The 16,171-nt window shown below is 44.0% G+C and overlaps 1 protein-coding gene across 2 annotated transcripts in view; it reads left to right on the forward strand.

Annotated features, from left to right (window-relative positions):
• The first annotated feature begins 8,570 nt into the window (after positions 1-8,570).
• HPRT1 (hypoxanthine phosphoribosyltransferase 1) overlaps positions 8,571-16,171 on the forward strand; it is a 40,434-nt gene continuing 32,833 nt past the window's right edge. The window contains exon 1 of one of the 2 annotated variants that reach the window (XM_002832128.5): positions 8,571-8,735. In XM_002832128.5, coding sequence (XP_002832174.1) covers positions 8,709-8,735 — 27 coding nt within the window. In that variant the 5' untranslated portion in view covers positions 8,571-8,708. The other variant, XM_009235270.3, reaches the window with a different exon arrangement.

Raw genomic sequence — 16,171 nt, forward strand, 5'->3', positions numbered from 1 at the left:
TAGTAGAGATGGGGCTTTACCATGTTGGCCAGGCTGGTCTCGAACTCCTGACCTCAGATTATCTTCCTGCCTCGGCCTCCCAAAGTGCTGGGATTACAGTCGTGAGCCACCGCACCCGGCCCGTTTACACTGGATGTTAACAACACTGACGAAGGATAAACTGAAAAGTCTGAGAGCGAGCGAGCATGAGAACTCATGAGCAAGAAGAAATAGGGAAGTACAGAAGGAGGATCAGGAAGGAGGCGTTCCAGAAGCCAAAGAAACACATTCAAGATCAAAGTGGTAAATTTTATCAAATGCAATAGAAAGGACAGTTATATAAGGCCAAAAAAGTGTCCACTGGATTTGGCAAGAAAGCAGTCACGCAGTCAATGATGTCTTTTGCCAACAGTTTTTGTACAATGGTGGGTGCAGAAGACAGATCACAAAGAGTTTGAGGAGAAAATGGAAAATGAGGAATTGGATAGAGCAAGTATGGACAACTCAAAAAGCTAGCTGTAACCAGAGGAAGATGCATCATCAAGGGAGGGCTTTAAACATGTTCATTCATTCAATTATTTGTTTACTTACCTTATTTTTAGGATAGGAAAAACTTGAGTCTGTTTACAAGCCTAAGGGGAAAAACTAGAAGGAAGGATAAACAAAAGCTATGGGAGAATAAAAGCATCATTTGATAGAGGCAAGTACCAAATGCGATGGAATGCAGGGCACAGATGGATCTGCTGGCCAGAGAAGGGACACCTCACCCCTGGGCCTGGAGGAAAGCGGGGAAGAAGCAGTGTAGATGTGGATGGAAAGAAATGGATGTGGTTCACGCTTGAATCCTTCAATCTCTTCATAAACTAATGGGTTGAGTCTATTTTTCTACAGTGAGGATGGTGGAGGTTGAATGGCGATGCATGTTTACATTACTTTTTAAAAAGTCTTCACACCTGTAATGCCAGCACTTTGGAAGGCTGAGGCAGGAGGATCACTTGAGCCCAGGAGTTCAAGACCAGCTTGGGCAACACAGTGAGAACCCCGTCTCTATAATTTTTTTTTTTTTTTTTTTTTGAGACGGAATTTCTCTCTTGTTGCCCAGACTGGAGTGCAATGGTGCAATCTCGGCTCACTGCAACCTCCGCATCCCGGGTTCAAGCGATTCTCCTGCCTCAGCCTCCCGAGTAGCTGGGATTACAGGCATGTGCCATCACGCCGGCTAATTTTGTATTTTTAGTAGAGACAGGGTTTCTCCATGCTCGGCCTCCCAAAGTGCTGGGATTACAGGCATGAGCCACTGCGCCTGGCCCTCTATAAAATTTTTTTAAAAAATTAGCCAGGCATGGTGGCACACGCCTATAGTTTCAGCCACTCAGGAGGCTGAGGTGGGAGGCACCTGAGCCCAGGAGGTCGAGGCTGCAGTGAGCTATGATTGTGCCACTGTACTCTCCTGGGCGACAGAGCAAGACCATGTCTTGAAAGAAAGAGAGAGGGGAGAGAGAGAGAGAGAGAGAGAGAGAAGAGGGGGAGAGAGGGAGGAAGAGGAAAAAGGGAGGGAGAGAGGGAAGAAAGGAAAGAGGGAGGGAGGGAGGAAAGAAGGAAGGAAGGAAGGCAAGAAGGGAGGGAGGGAGGGAAGGTCATAGTTTGGTCCAGGCATGGTGATTCACACCTGGTAATCCCAACACATTGGGAGGCCAAGGTGGGAGGATCCCTTGAGGCCAGGAGTACAAGACCAGCCTGGGCAACATAGCAAGACCCTGTCTCTAAAAAAAAAAAAAAAAAAAAATAGCCAGGCTAAGCAGGATCACTTGAGCCCAGGATGTCGAGGCTGCAGTGAAGTGAGCTATCATTATGCCCACTGCACTCCAGCCTGGGTAACAGAGCAAGACCCTGTCTCAAAACATTTTTGCCTTTTTTAACCTTTTTTTTTTTTTTTCCTTCAGGGAGGTATGGCCTTAGACTGTTCAGAACGTTACTGGTGGGAATAACAAAGGGAGCTGACTGAGGATTTATACAGGACTGTGGAGGGGTGTTTAGAGCCAAGTTGAGATTTGAGCCCAAGAATCCGTACCAGTCTCCATGGTTGTGGGGTTTTCTCCAGCAGTACTCAGCAGCCTAGTATATGGACAGAAAATGGGGTGTGTTTTGAGCCAGGGTGTGGCTTAGCCATCTTGGCAGAGCTGAATCATAGGGTTACAAAGGGCTTCCAGGAGTCAGGGAGAGTGATTCAGGTGGGATCCAAACAGAACTGGTAAGTAAGGAAGGCAGGAACAGGGTGGGAGACTGTAGAATTGGAGATCTCCATGAATCTGAAGCACAATTAGGGTGGCTAGAGAGAACTGGAGAGGAAGCAAATCGCAGTCAGAGATTAGGATACTACAGTTTAAGGGCTGCCATGAGCAGCACTGGAAAGCGTCCCCATACCTTATACCACTGTAGGAGGCTACACATTCTAGTTTCCCTGAGACAGTCCCAGTTTACATGTTATTCTAACATTTTGTCTATTTAGCATTTGTCCCAAACTTCATTTTCTAACAAAGTTTAAGTATTAATTGTTGCATTTAAATAAGCCAGGATAAGTCTATTGGGCCACCATATTTTTTTTTTTTTTTTTAGAGACAGCATCTCGCTCTATCGCCCAAGCTAGAGAGCAGTGGTGCAATCACTGTAACCTAGAATTCCTGGGCTCAAGCGATCCTCCCACCTCAACCTCCCAAGCAGCTAAGACCACAGGGCGCACCACCATGCATGGCTTTTTTTTTTTATTTTTTGTAGAGACAAGGTCTCGCCATGTTGCCCACTCTGGTCTGGAATTCCTGGCCTCAAGCGATCCTCTCACCACGGCCTCCCAAAGTGTTGGGATTACAGGGGTGAGCCACCTTGCCCAGCCTAGGACCACAACTTTTTAATTCCAACTTCTGCCTTGGTCTCATCTACTAGTTTGTGAGATGCATATACAGAGAACCAAGTTCTCACTTTAACACAGGGTTAAACCTAAAAGACAACCAGTGATAACCCTTGTCCCTTTCTCTAATCTTTTCCAAATACAATATAACTAACACCTCCCGCTCAAGGATAGCATGTAGGGCGTTCACTGATAACAAAGCAAGTGCAATCAGGCACTAGGGGTTAGGGACAAAGAACTCATTTTATTCCCAGGTGGGAGTGAGAGGAATATTCACCATTGTGCGCCTTGCTGAATATGTGGTGTACCAGCCAGCTGTCCCCATGCCAAAGTCTGCAAGATACAGGAAGCTGCCAGGCCACCAGTTGGTAAGTCAGTGGATGCAGGAAATTATACATTTACATGTATGTAAAATATATTCAGGAAATAAAGGCAGAGGAGTCCTTCCATAGAACATATATCGAGTAGTCTGAATACTTCTGGTATGACGGTTATTCATTATACAGTGTGTATCTACAACGCATGTTTTTATTTTTTTATTTTTATTTTTTTTCTGAGATGGGGTTTCACTCTCCACCCAGGCTGGAGTGCAATGGTATCATCTCGACTCACTGCAACCTCTGCCTCCCGGGTTCAAGTTATTCTCCTGTCAGCCTCCCGATTAGCTGAGATTACAGGTGCCCGCCACCACACCCAGCTAATTTTCATATTTTTAGTAGAGATGGGGTTTCACCATGTTGGCCAGGCTGGTCTCAAACTCCTGACCTCAGGTGATCCACCCACCTTGGCCTCCCAAAGTGCTGGGATTATAGGCGTGAGCCACCACGCCTGGCCCAACTCATGTTTATAATAATTTTTTTTTCTAGAAACAGAGTATCGCATTGTTGCCCAGGCCTCAAGTGATCCTACTGCCTTGGCCTCCCAACGCTGGGATTACAGGTGTGAGCCACTGTGCCTGGCCTATTTTATTGTTTGGTAATGCTTTTTTAAATTTTGCAAGCAACTTTTCCAGCATATAAGTTCGAAAACTAAAGTGCATAATTAATGAAAAAGTAAATACTGAATCTCTTTCTCAAGAAAGTTGATGATAAATGTATAACATGCATAAATCATTTGTCCGCATTTATCAACCACTCACAGGGCACAATGATGTCACTGACCACATGAAAATCAGAAGACATAAATCTGCAGAGAAAGCATCAGCATCTACCTCAAAAGTTTGTAGTTTGTTTTTTGTTTGTTTTGTTTTTTTGAGACAGAGTCTCGCACTGTCGCCCAGGCTGGAGTGCAGTGGCGCAATCCCGGCTCACTGCAACCTCTGCCTCCCGGATTCAAGCAATTCTCCTGCCCCAGCTTCCCAAGTACCTGGGATTACAGGCGCCCGCCACCACGCCCAGCTAATTTTTTGTATTTTTAGTAGAGACAGGGTTTCACCATGTTGGCCAGGCTGGTCTCGAACTCCTGACCTCGTGATTCACCCGCCTTGGCCTCCCAAAGTGGTGGGATTTCAGGCGTGAGCCACTGCGCCAGGCCGGTTTGTAGTTATTTTAAGACTGTGGCCAAAGGGGTACAGCTGCAGAGAGGTATTTACATACTGCTCTGTGAAGGACTTTTGTTTAGATCAAATGGCTTATTTAGATCAAAATTCGTTGGCTCATTTTCCATTTTATGTTTCCTTGTACATGATGAAAAGTGAAACACTACTTGTAACGAGTAGCTCTATTAGCAGAACTTCACAGTTAAATGATGCCAGTTTAATGTTGATATCTTCAGATGGTTCCAATAGAAAATCAGTTGTATTAGTCGGGGTTCTCCACAAAAACAGAAGCAACAGGATGTACCTGGATCTATCTCGATCTATCTATATGTCTATATGCGGGGCTGGGAGAGATTCATTTATTTTAAGGAATTGGATCACGCAATTGTGGAGGCTTGCTGAGTCCAAAATCTGATGGTGTAGGCCTGCGGTCTGAAGACTCAGGGAGGAGTTGCAGTTCCAATCCAAAGGCAATGTGCTGGAGAATGCCTTCTTGATAAGGGGAGGTCAGTGTTTGTTCTATTAAGGCCTTTAGCTGATGAGGCCCACTCACATTATGGAGGGTAATATGCTTTACTCAAAATCCACCAATTTAAATATTAATCTCATACAAAAAACACCTTCACAGAAACATCCAGAAGAATGTTTGACCAAATATATGGGCCAAGTTGACACATAAAACTAACCATCATGGCCAGGCACGGTGGCTCACGCCTGTAATCCCAGCGCTTTGGGAGACCGAGGCAGGCAGATCACGAGGTCAGGAGTTTCAGACCGGCCCGGCCAACATGGTGAAACCCCATCTCTACTAAAAATACAAAAATTAGCCCGACGTGGTGGCACGCACCTGTAATTCCAGCTACTCAGGAGGCTAAGGCAGAATTGCTTGAACCCGGGAGGTGGAGGTTGCAGTGAGCCCAGATCGCGCCATTGCACTCCAGCCTGGGTCACAGGGCGAGACTTTGTCTCAAAAAAAAAAAAAAAAAAAAAAAAAGAAAGAAAAGGAAAAAAATTAACCATCATGTTAGTTAATTCCAATTATGGTTCAATTTTACACCCCATTTATGGAATAAGAGTAAAGTTTATGGAGGCCGGGCACGGTGGCTCATGTCTGTAATCCCAGCATTTTGGGAGGCCGAGGCAGGCAGATCACCTAAGGTCAGGAGATCCAGACCATTCTGGCTAACACGGTGAAACCCCGTCTCTACTAAAAAATACAAAAAAAATTAGCCAGGCGTGGTGGCAGGTGCCTGTAGTCCCAGCTACTCGGGAGGCTGAGGTAGGAGAATGGTGTGAACTCGGGAGGCAGAGCTTGCAGTGAGCCGAGATCGCGCCACTGCACTCCTGCCTGGGTGACAGAGCGAGACTCCGTATCAAAAAAAAAAAAAAAAAAAGTAAAGCTTATGGAAAGTTATTCTGATGAAAGTGAAACATCTGACATTATTGAGAAAACCATTATCAATTCATTGAAAAAGTAAACATTTAGTATAAATATTTTTGTGATGATTGTTTTTCATAGAAATGCAAATTTTGGCAGAGCACAGCACCATGGTTAAAAACAGACTTCTTAATAAACAAATTTCTAGAGAAAAAATATAGTTGGACTTGGTTGTGGCGCACAAATAATTCATAATTGTGTTCAAACAAGTCGATTACAAAATTGTTTCTGGCTGGGTGCAGTGGTTCATGCCTGTAATCCCAGCACTTTGGGAGGCCGAGGCAGGCGGATCACCTGAGGTCAGGAGTTCGAGACCAGCCTGATCAATATGGTGAAACCCTGTCTCTACTAAAGATACAAAAATTAGCCGGGTGTGGTGGCGTGCAACTGTAGTCCCAGCTATTCGGGAGGCTGAGAAAGGAGAATTGCTTGAACCCGGAAGGCAGAGGTTTTGCAGTGAGCTGAGATCACACTGCTGGACTCCAGCCTGGGTGACAGAGCAAGACTCCGTCTCAAAAAAAAAAAAAAAAAATTGTTTCTGGAAAGGCATCGGGAAGAGGAATCTTAGGTTACACTCATGCTTTCCTTATTTCTTCCTGCATGCAGATATTCCCGTAAAGAACAGTGACATACCTAGCATATAGGACGTCCAGAGTAGATAATTTTTTAACATTTTTCACCTCTATGACAAAATTGTTTTCAGTAATAATCATATAATAATTAGGAATAATTATTTTCTTGCTTTTGTCTGTAGTGGGAAAACAATATTTTAGAAGAATACATTTCCACTTTAAATATAATGTCCAAATTCAGTAAACCATTTCATATGTGAACCAGATTTTCACTTACCAAGAAAAAGTCTTACATCCTGCAGATTGCAGTGTTTGCTGTTTTCCATTTTAAATACAAATAAAAAGTCCAAATTGTCACATAGAATGACAAGATTGAAAGAACAGTACTGTTTCTTTGTTTTTACAATCATCTGGCTATCATTATTTGTTTCAAATCCACTATTAAAATACAGGAGTATCTGGTACTGCAGGATTTGGAGAAAGGAACTGCAAGCCAGAGGCAAGCTGGAAGGATTCTGAATTGTTGGGTACCTAATTTAGAAACAAATTTGAGTAGCTGAGTCCACATGTGTCAGGGGACGAATATATAACCGGAAGTTCTCTGAATTAACTTCCTGATAGAACACAATGTTTGTTAAAAGGATAAGTAATGAAAATGTTCTAATATGAATTTCAAGTTCTATGCCAAATAGAAATGCATTCATATATTTACCAAAAGATATGTACAAAATGTTCATAGTAGCATTATTTCTAATAGCCCAAACCTGGAAACTGCCCAAATGTCCATCAACAGGGGAATGGATAAGAAGTCTTAGAGGCAGGCTGGGCGTGGTGGCTCACATCTGTAATCTCACCACTTTGGGAAGCCAAGATGGGCGGATCACCTGAGGTCAGGAGTTCAAGACCAGCCTGGCCAACATGGTGAAACCCCATTTTCTACTAAAAATACAAACATTAGCCAGGTCTGGTGGCACAAGCCTGTAGTCCCAGCTACTCAGGAAGCTGAGGCAGGAGAATTGCTTGAACCTGGGAGGCGGAGGTTGCAGTGAGCTGAGATCATTCAACTGCACTCCAGCCTGGGCAGCAGAGCGAGACTCTGTCTCAAAAAAAAAAAAAGAAAGAAAAAAAAGTCTTAGAGGCTAGAAGAAAGTGAAGAACTGTTTAAGGCAAAATTATTATGGAACACAAAACATTGGTATCATCATGTATTGAGCCAAGCTCTGTGCTACGCACTTTTGCATATATTATTTTGTTTAATCTTCACCACACTCCGTGACAGAGATGTTAACCTCATTTGACATATAAGAAACCAAGCATGCAGCGACCAAGGATCTTACCCAAAGTCATAATGCTATAATAGTTAGTGGGGAACCCAGGATTTGAACTCAGTCCAAAGCCCATACGTCCCTTTTCCATTATAGCCTGCTGCCTCTCCAGGATAAAGAGGGAAGACAGGGAAAGTAGGGAAGTATGGACTTCACAAATTCATACATGCTAAAATTATAACAGCTACTGTTTCTTGAGCACCTATTACGTGGCAAATACTATATGAGGTACTTTACATAAATGATTTTTACAATTCTCGTAAAACTCTTCATGGCAGTAATTATTCTCTCTCTCTCTCTTTTTTTTTTTTTTTTTTTTCCTGAGACAGGATATTTCTCTGTTGCTCAGGCTGGAGTGCAGTGGCACGATCTTGGCTCACTGCAGCCTCGACCTCCTGGGCTCAAGCCATCCTCCCACCTCAGCCTCCCAAGTAGCTGGGGCTACAGGCACATGGCCACCAGGCCCAGCTAATTTTTCATTTTTGTAGAGACTAAAAATTAGCCACAGGTAGTGCAAGGTCTTGGGAATGGGACGTTTGGTCCAAGGATTCACGCGGTGACTGGAACCCGAAGAGCCGGGGCCCGGTTTACGGCCGCCATGAAGCAACGCGGACGGCGGTAGGTTTGGGAATCTGGGAGCCCTCTGAATAGGAGACTGAGTGGGGAGGGAAACAGGCTTCGCTGGGGGAGCCTCCGCTTCTTCTGGGAGAAAATTCCCACGGCTACCTAGTGAGCCTGCAAACTGGTAGGCGCCGGCGTAGGCGCGCGGGCGGGGCCTGCGGGGCGGGGCGGGGCGGGGAGAGGGCGGAGCCTGCTTCTCCTCAGCTTCAGGCGGCTGCGACGAGCCCTCGGGCGAACCTCTCGGCTTTCCCGCGCGCCTCCGCCTCCTCCTCTGCTCCGCCACCGGCTTCCTCCTCCTGAGCAGTCAGCCCGCGCGCCGGCCGGCTCCGTTATGGCGACCCGCAGCCCTGGCGTCGTGGTGAGCAGCTCGGCCTGCCGGCCCTGGCCGGTTCAGGCCCACGCGGCAGGTGGCGGCCGGGCCCTGAGGCGCGGGGTCCGCAGTGCGGGCTCGGGCGGCCGGGCCCAGGGAACCCCGCAGGCGGGGGCGGCCAGTTTCCCGGGTTCGGCTTTACGTCACGCGAGGGCGGCAGGGAGGACGGAATGGCGGGGTTTGGGGTGGGTCCCTCCTCGGGGGAGCCCAGGGAAAAGAGGACTGCGTGTGGGAAGAGAAGGTGGAAATGGCGTTTTGGTTGACATGTGCCGCCTGCGAGCGTGCTGCAGGGAGGGGCCGAGGGCAGATTGGGGAATGATGGCGCGGAGTGGGGGCGTGGGGGCTTTCTCGGGAGAGGCCCTTCCCTGGAAGTTTGGGGTGCGATGGTGAGGTTCTCGGGGCACCTCTGGAGGGGCCTCGGCACGGAAAGCGACCAGCTGGGAGGGCGTGTGGGGACCAGGTTTTGCCTTTAGTTTTGCACACACTGTAGTTCATCTTTATGGAGATGCGCATGGCCTCATTGAAGCCCCACTACAGCTCTGGTAGCGGTAACCATGCGTATTTGACACACGAAGGAACTAGGGAAAAGGCATTAGGTCATTTCAAGCCGAAATTCACATGTGCTAGAATCCGGATTCCATGCTGACCGATGCCCCAGGATATAGAAAATGAGAATCTGGTCCTTACCTTCAAGAACATTCTTAACTGTAATCAGCCTCTGGTATCTTGGCTCCACCCTCATTGGTTTTTTCTGGTTTGTTGAACCGGCCAAGCCGCTGGCCTCCCTCCTCAACCGTTATGATCATGCTTGCTAAAATAGTCAAAACCCCTGCCAGTTAAATGCTTTAGCCTGCTTTATTATGATTATTTTTGTTGTTTTGGCAATGACCTGGTTACCTGTTGTTTCTCCCACTAAAACTTTTTAAGGGCAGAAATCACCGCCGTAACTCTGGCACATAGCACAGTACTTGGCTTGTAAGAGGTCCTCGATGATGGTTTGTTGAACATTAAATAATTTAACCACTTGAGCCCTAAGAAAGAAACGATTCTGTTTCATATTAGGCATTGTAATGACTTAAGGTAAAGAGCAGTGCTATTAACGGAGTCTGACTGGGAATCCAGCTTGTTTGGGCTATTTACTAGTTGTGTGGCTGTGGGCAACTTACTTCACCTCTCTGGGCTTAAGTCATTTTATGTATATCTGAGGTGCTGGCTACCTCCTGGAGTTATTGAGAGGATTATAAGATAGTCTATGTGAATCAACAACCCTTGCATGGTCCCTGGCGGGGAATAGTAATAATAGCCATCATCATGTTTACATACATAGTCCTAATTAGTCTTCAAAACAGTCCTGTAGCAATGGTATGATTATTACCATTTTACAGATGAGGAACCTTTGAAGCCTCAGAGAGGCTAACAGACATACCCTAGGTCATACAGTTATTAAGAGAAGGAGCTCTGTCTCGAACCTAGCTCTCTCTCTCTCAAGTGATACTAGTTAAAAAATAGGCTAATAATAGGTACTCAAAAAAATGGTAGTGGCTGTTGTTTTTATTCAGTTGCTGAGGAAAAAATGTTGATTTTTCATCTCTAAACATCAACTTAATTAATTCTGCCAATTTCTTTTTTTTGAGACAGGGTCTCACTCTGTCACCCAGGATGGAGTGCAGTGGTGCAATCACTGCTCACTGCAGCCTCGACTTCCCGGGCTCAGGTGATTCTCCCCAGGCTCAGGAGATTCTCCCACTTCAGCCTCCCGAGTAGCTGGGACTACAGGTGCGCACAACTATCCCTGGCTAATATTTGTATTTTATTTTATTTATTTATTTATTTTTTTGAGACGGAGTTTCGCTCTTGTTGCCCAGGCTGGAGTGCAGTGGCGTGATCTCGGCTCACTGCAACCTCTGCCTCCCGGGTTCAAGCGATTCTCCTACCTCATCCTCCTGAGTAGCTGGGATTACAGGCGCCTGCCACCATGCCTGGCTAATTTTTTTATATTTTTAGTAGAGACGAGGTTTCACCATGTTGGCCAGGCTAGTCTCGAACTCCTGATCTCAGGTGATCCACCCGCCTTGGCCTCCCGAAGTGCTGGGATTACAGGCTTGAGCCACTGCGCCCGGCCTAATATTTGTATTTTTTGTAGAGATGGTGTTTTGCCATGTTGTCCAGGCTGGTCTTGAACTCCTGAGCTCAAGCGATCGGCCCGCCTCTGCTTCCCAAAGTGCTGGGATTACAGGCATGAGCCACCGTGCCTGGCCTAGGTAGATGCTTTTAGCTTTGGGGTGTGATGCCTGCCCCAGTATATAGTGAATTTAATTATTGCTAGAGCTGGTTGTTTGTTAGTTTTCTTTGAACATAAGATACTCATTGTTTTTAGTTTGCAAATCCCTCTTCCTTTTTAAAAAATTTCCTTCCCTTAAATTGTTTGCATGTTAGCAATAACAAATGCTTAAATGGTGTTATGTGCTAGATACTCTTCTAAGCCCTGTTATGTATATTAACTAATTTTTTAAATTACGCAAATCAGAGAGGTTAAGTAACTTGCCCAAGATTGCCCAACAATACTAGGATTTGAAACTAAGTTTGTCTCGCCCCAGATTCTGCTCTTAATCTCTAAATTTTTAAGTTAGTAGTGGCAATAGTAGATATTTATTGAATACTTAACTTATGTTTTAGGCGTTGAAGTAAATATTTTCCAGGCATTATCTAATGTAAACACCCTAAAGTTACATAACAGGTATCCTTTAGGTAAATAAACACTAGTATGACCTTGGAGGCACAGATAGTTGAAGTAACTTGCCCAATATCACTTACATGAAATTGGCCCTCAAATGTGTCTGATACAACCCATGCTGCTTGTAACTATCGTTTTAAACTGCCAGGGTAAACTTGGACACATTTGAGCTAAGAAAAAGCTTTTAGATTTTTGCAAATTAATGTGAAAGATATACTTTATGTGGATATAATATCTTCTAAATTTCAGGGATGGTAGTCCTAGAAATGTAATCCTGCCCTAGCCGAGCTTACCCTGCCAATAATTTTTTACAGAATTGGTAAAACGGAGCACTTTTTTTTTGTCCTTGGCCACACTGTTATCAACAGGGTGTAGACTGGCATCAGTCTGTAGGTGTAAACCAGAATTACTCTTTGTGACCACCAGGAAATAGAGCAGTTCAGTTGAGGGGTTTCTGTGAGTTTAGCACTGTGACCTGCATACTACAAGTCTACTTTGTTTTCTATCCATTGTTTGTATCTGGGTATTGCAAAAGGTAGGAAAAGGACCAACCAGATCAGCAGAGAAGAGGTGCCTTGGAGTTTTCTTTTAGTTTTCTGCAGTTCATTAGATAGTAACTAGGCCATGTCATTTTACTCCCTTGTAGTGAAGATATGTTGAAGTTGTACTGGTATACTCTTCTACCTTTCTGTAATTTTATATTGTGTAGACTTGATAAAATTTTTGTGTCAATCACCACCATTAATATCAATATTGAGCCTCAGTTCTTATTTTCCTGCCCAGTGGCTGCCAAATTACTAACATTTACAATAATTCAGTACTACTAAGATAATTTACTAGTTCAATCACATACTTCAAATTGTTAGGGAACTACTGTCTTCAGCATTGTGCTTCTGATAACTGATAAGTATAATTTTTTTTTTTTTTGTCCAGAGTGAACATGTCTATTCTTCCACTGTGCACACTAACAAAAGGAAAAATTGTAATATTGGGTAAATTCATGTCCTTACACATATAGTAGTTAGGAGCCCATGTCCATAGAATGAGTAATAATTTATCCCTCCCTTGGTTGAATCGTCAAGAATGCCGATTTTAATTCTTCTAACAGCTTTATCCCTCAGAAGGGAAGGCAAGCAAGTTATATATGTAGTTTATTTGTAAGACTGTTATGAAATTGGAAGATGAATCTACTATTAGCTTTAATTATTTTTACATTTAGGAATATTGCATCAGTAACTCATAATTTTGGTTTCCTGTTATCCTGAGTTAACACAAATTATCCAAGGAGATGGCGGATCATCTGCTTTGAGGTGTTTTTTTGAGAATTTTAATGTATCTGAATATAAAAGGTAAAAATATGCCAACTAGCAATTTCTGCCCATTCCAGAAGTTTGGAAATGTTACTGATTACTAGGAATTAAATAAAATATGGTTTATCTATTGTTATACCTCTTTTAATTCATATAGCTCATTTTTATCTTTTTTTTTTGAGACGGAGTCTCACTCTGTCACCAGGCAGGAGTGCAGTGTTGCAATCTCGGCTCACTCCAGCCACCGACTCCCTGGTTCAAGCGATTCTCCTGCCTCAGCCTCCCGAGTAGCTGGGATTACAGGCAGGCACCACCACGCCCAGCTAATTTTTGTAGAGACAGGATTTCACCGTGTTGGCCAGGATGGTGTCCATCTCCTGACCTCATGATCTGCCTGCTTCGGCCTCCCAAAGTGCTGGGATTACAGGTGGGAGCCACTACGCCCGGCCCACATAGCTCATTTTTAGACACACTTCCATTAAGTCTTGTTTGGACCCACGATCATTGTCTTTTTTTTTTTTGGAGATGGAGTTTCACTTTTGTTGCCCAGACTGTAGTGCAATGGCTCACTGCAATCTCTGCCTCCTGGGTTCTAGCAATTCTCCTGCCTCAGCCTCCCGAGTAGCTGGAATTACAGGTGCCCACCACCACGCCTAGCTAATTTTTGTATTTTTAGTAGAGATGGGGTTTCACCGTGTTGGGCAGGCCGGGGTGATCTGCCCACCTCAGCCTCCCAAAGTGCTGGGATTATAGGTGTGAGCCACCGCATCCGGCCAACATGTCTTTTTTTTTTTTTTCCTTTTTAACCACAAAGAGACTTAAGCAATCCTTGTCACAGATAATGAATTGATGTTGCAAGTATTGTCTTAGCTTGGATTAATTTTCTTGCTTACTGTAATTTTAGATAATATAGCTTTGTAATTAGAGATTTTATGTGTAAACCACAAAAATGTTTACGTGAAGGCCATTATTACAGATGTGACATGCATAATTATTAGTAATTTGTATGTTTACATGGGTCAGTCTGGCAAAAACTTATGAAGTTTTAAAAATTGAAAAAAATTGTAATGCCAGTTTTACTGGAAAGTAAAATTATTTCAGTAATCGATTATAGCAAAAGTATTGATTTTCATTCTAGACAAAAGTCAGAATGAAAGGTAATTTCTCAATACTCTTTCAGATTAATAAAAGTACCTGTAGCGATTTTTATCATTCACAAGTATATCACAAGTAAGTTAGAATTTGAGAACTGTGTTCTAGATCTCTGAGGAGATGCTGTCAGATTTCTGAACTGTCTCAGCAAATGGTAAGTAACTTAGAGCTAGTAATTAATAACCTGTCCTTTGATTTCTGGTTCAGCCAGAAATGGCCATATTTGGGAAAGGCAGATCTGGAGAGTAACCACGTTTTCATTCATTTACCACTTCTAGGCCCCTCCAGAGCTCAGATATTTTGGGGTTGAGCCCTTCCCCAAAGCCATACAGGACCTTTTTTTTGTGATCTGTTCTAGCCATTTTTATGTTGGGTGCTTGTTATGGACTGAGCATTTATGTCCTCCCTCACCCCCCATACCTTTTTTGAAGTCCTAACCCCCAGTGTGATGGTATTTGGAGACAGGGCCTTTGGAAGGTAATTAGAGTTAGAAGAAGTCAGGAGGGTTGGGCCCAGGTCTGATTGGATTAGTGCCCTTAAAAGACACCAGGATGGGCGCAGTGGCTCACACCTGTAATCCCAGCACTTTGGGAGGCCAAGGTGGGTGGATCACGGGGTCAGGAGTTTGAGACCAGCCTGGCCAATGTAGTGAAATCCCGTCTCTACTAAAAATACAAAAATTAGCTGGGTGTGGTAGCGGGCTCCTGTAATCCAAGCTACTCGGGAGGGTGAGGCACGAGAATCACTTGAACCCGGGAGGTGGAGGTTGCAGTGAGCCCAGATTGTGCCGCTGTACTCCAGCCTGGGTGACAGAGTGAGACTCTGTCTCAAAAAAAAAAAAAAGAAAGAGACACCAGAGAGCTTGCTAGAAGAGGTCATGCGAGCACACAGTTAGAAGACCTTCAAGCCAAAGAAGAGGCCTCAGATTGAAACTTACCTTGCAGGTACCTTAATTTTGGACTTCCCAGCCTCCAAAACTGTGAGAAATAAGTTTCTGTTAAGTCACTCAGTCTGTGGTATTTTGTTATGGCAGCCTGAGCAGGTAGTTGTTCTTTCAGAAGGTGTTGATAGTAACCACATGCAACACCAAGTCACAAATAATAAAACAGATGTGACTTATATTCATACAGAAAGTTGGGCACTGCCATTGCCTTGTTGGTTTAGACGGCTGTGCTAGTTCAGTGGCAGAAAGGTGCTGGTCTCCTTTACTCAGTTTACAATCTAGGCAGTAGAATGTAATCACTGCTTTAAACTTGATACTGCTTAGGGAGAGAATCATTGGTGCTGGGTAACTTTGGGTTCTAGGTTTACTTTTTTGTGTATATATAACTGTTTTTGGTAAATCACAAGTTTGTGGGCTTGTTGAATTAGATTTTGGTACAGATTATGAGCTTTATTATGCTATACAGTTAGTTATATGTATATATGCTTTTCCCACTAGATTATAAACTCTTTTTTTTTTTTTTTTTTTTTTTTTTTTTGTGATGGAGTCTTGCTCTTGTCGCCCAGGCTGGAGTGGAGTGGAGTACAGTGGCACAATCTCGGCTCACTGCAGCCTCCACCTCCTAGGTTCAAGCGATTCTCCTGCCTCAGCCTCCCAAGTAACTGGGATTACAGGCACGTGCCACCACACCCGGCTAATTTTTGTATTTTTTGTAGAGACAGGGTTTCGCCATGTTGGCTAGGCTGGTCTCGAACTTCTGGCCTCAGGTGATCCACCTGCCTCAGCCTCCCAAAGTGCTGGGATTTACAGGCATGAGCCACCACGCCCAGCTATAAGCTCTTTAAGGGTTGTAAATTTATAATCATTCTTTTGCTCTCCTGCAAATTCTATTGCACACTGCCTTAATCAAGGTAGATGCTGAATGCATTTTTGTATAATTGAATATGTTGCAATCCCCATCTCTCTCCAACTGTTCCTGTCAAAGCAGCCACTGGATTGTTAACTAATCCATATTAGATGGGGTTAATTAATATCAGATGGGACAAGTAAGGGCTAATAAGATTATAGGCCACCAAGTAGATTTCTGTCTAGCTCTTATAGAGATTAAGTTTATTGGACCTGTTTGATAGGAAGTTTTGGTGTTTGGGATGATTAAAACTGAAGTTCCTATTTATTGAATTATACGTATTTATATTATTTCATATCAGTGGTCCACATGCAAGTGAGGTTTCTGAGACAGAGTTTGAGTTCTCTCTTAAACTACCAAAACACTTAACCTGTATCT

Source organism: Pongo abelii, chromosome X, assembly GCF_028885655.2.
Source record: "Pongo abelii isolate AG06213 chromosome X, NHGRI_mPonAbe1-v2.0_pri, whole genome shotgun sequence".
In the NCBI taxonomy this organism is placed as follows: domain Eukaryota; kingdom Metazoa; phylum Chordata; class Mammalia; order Primates; family Hominidae; genus Pongo; species Pongo abelii.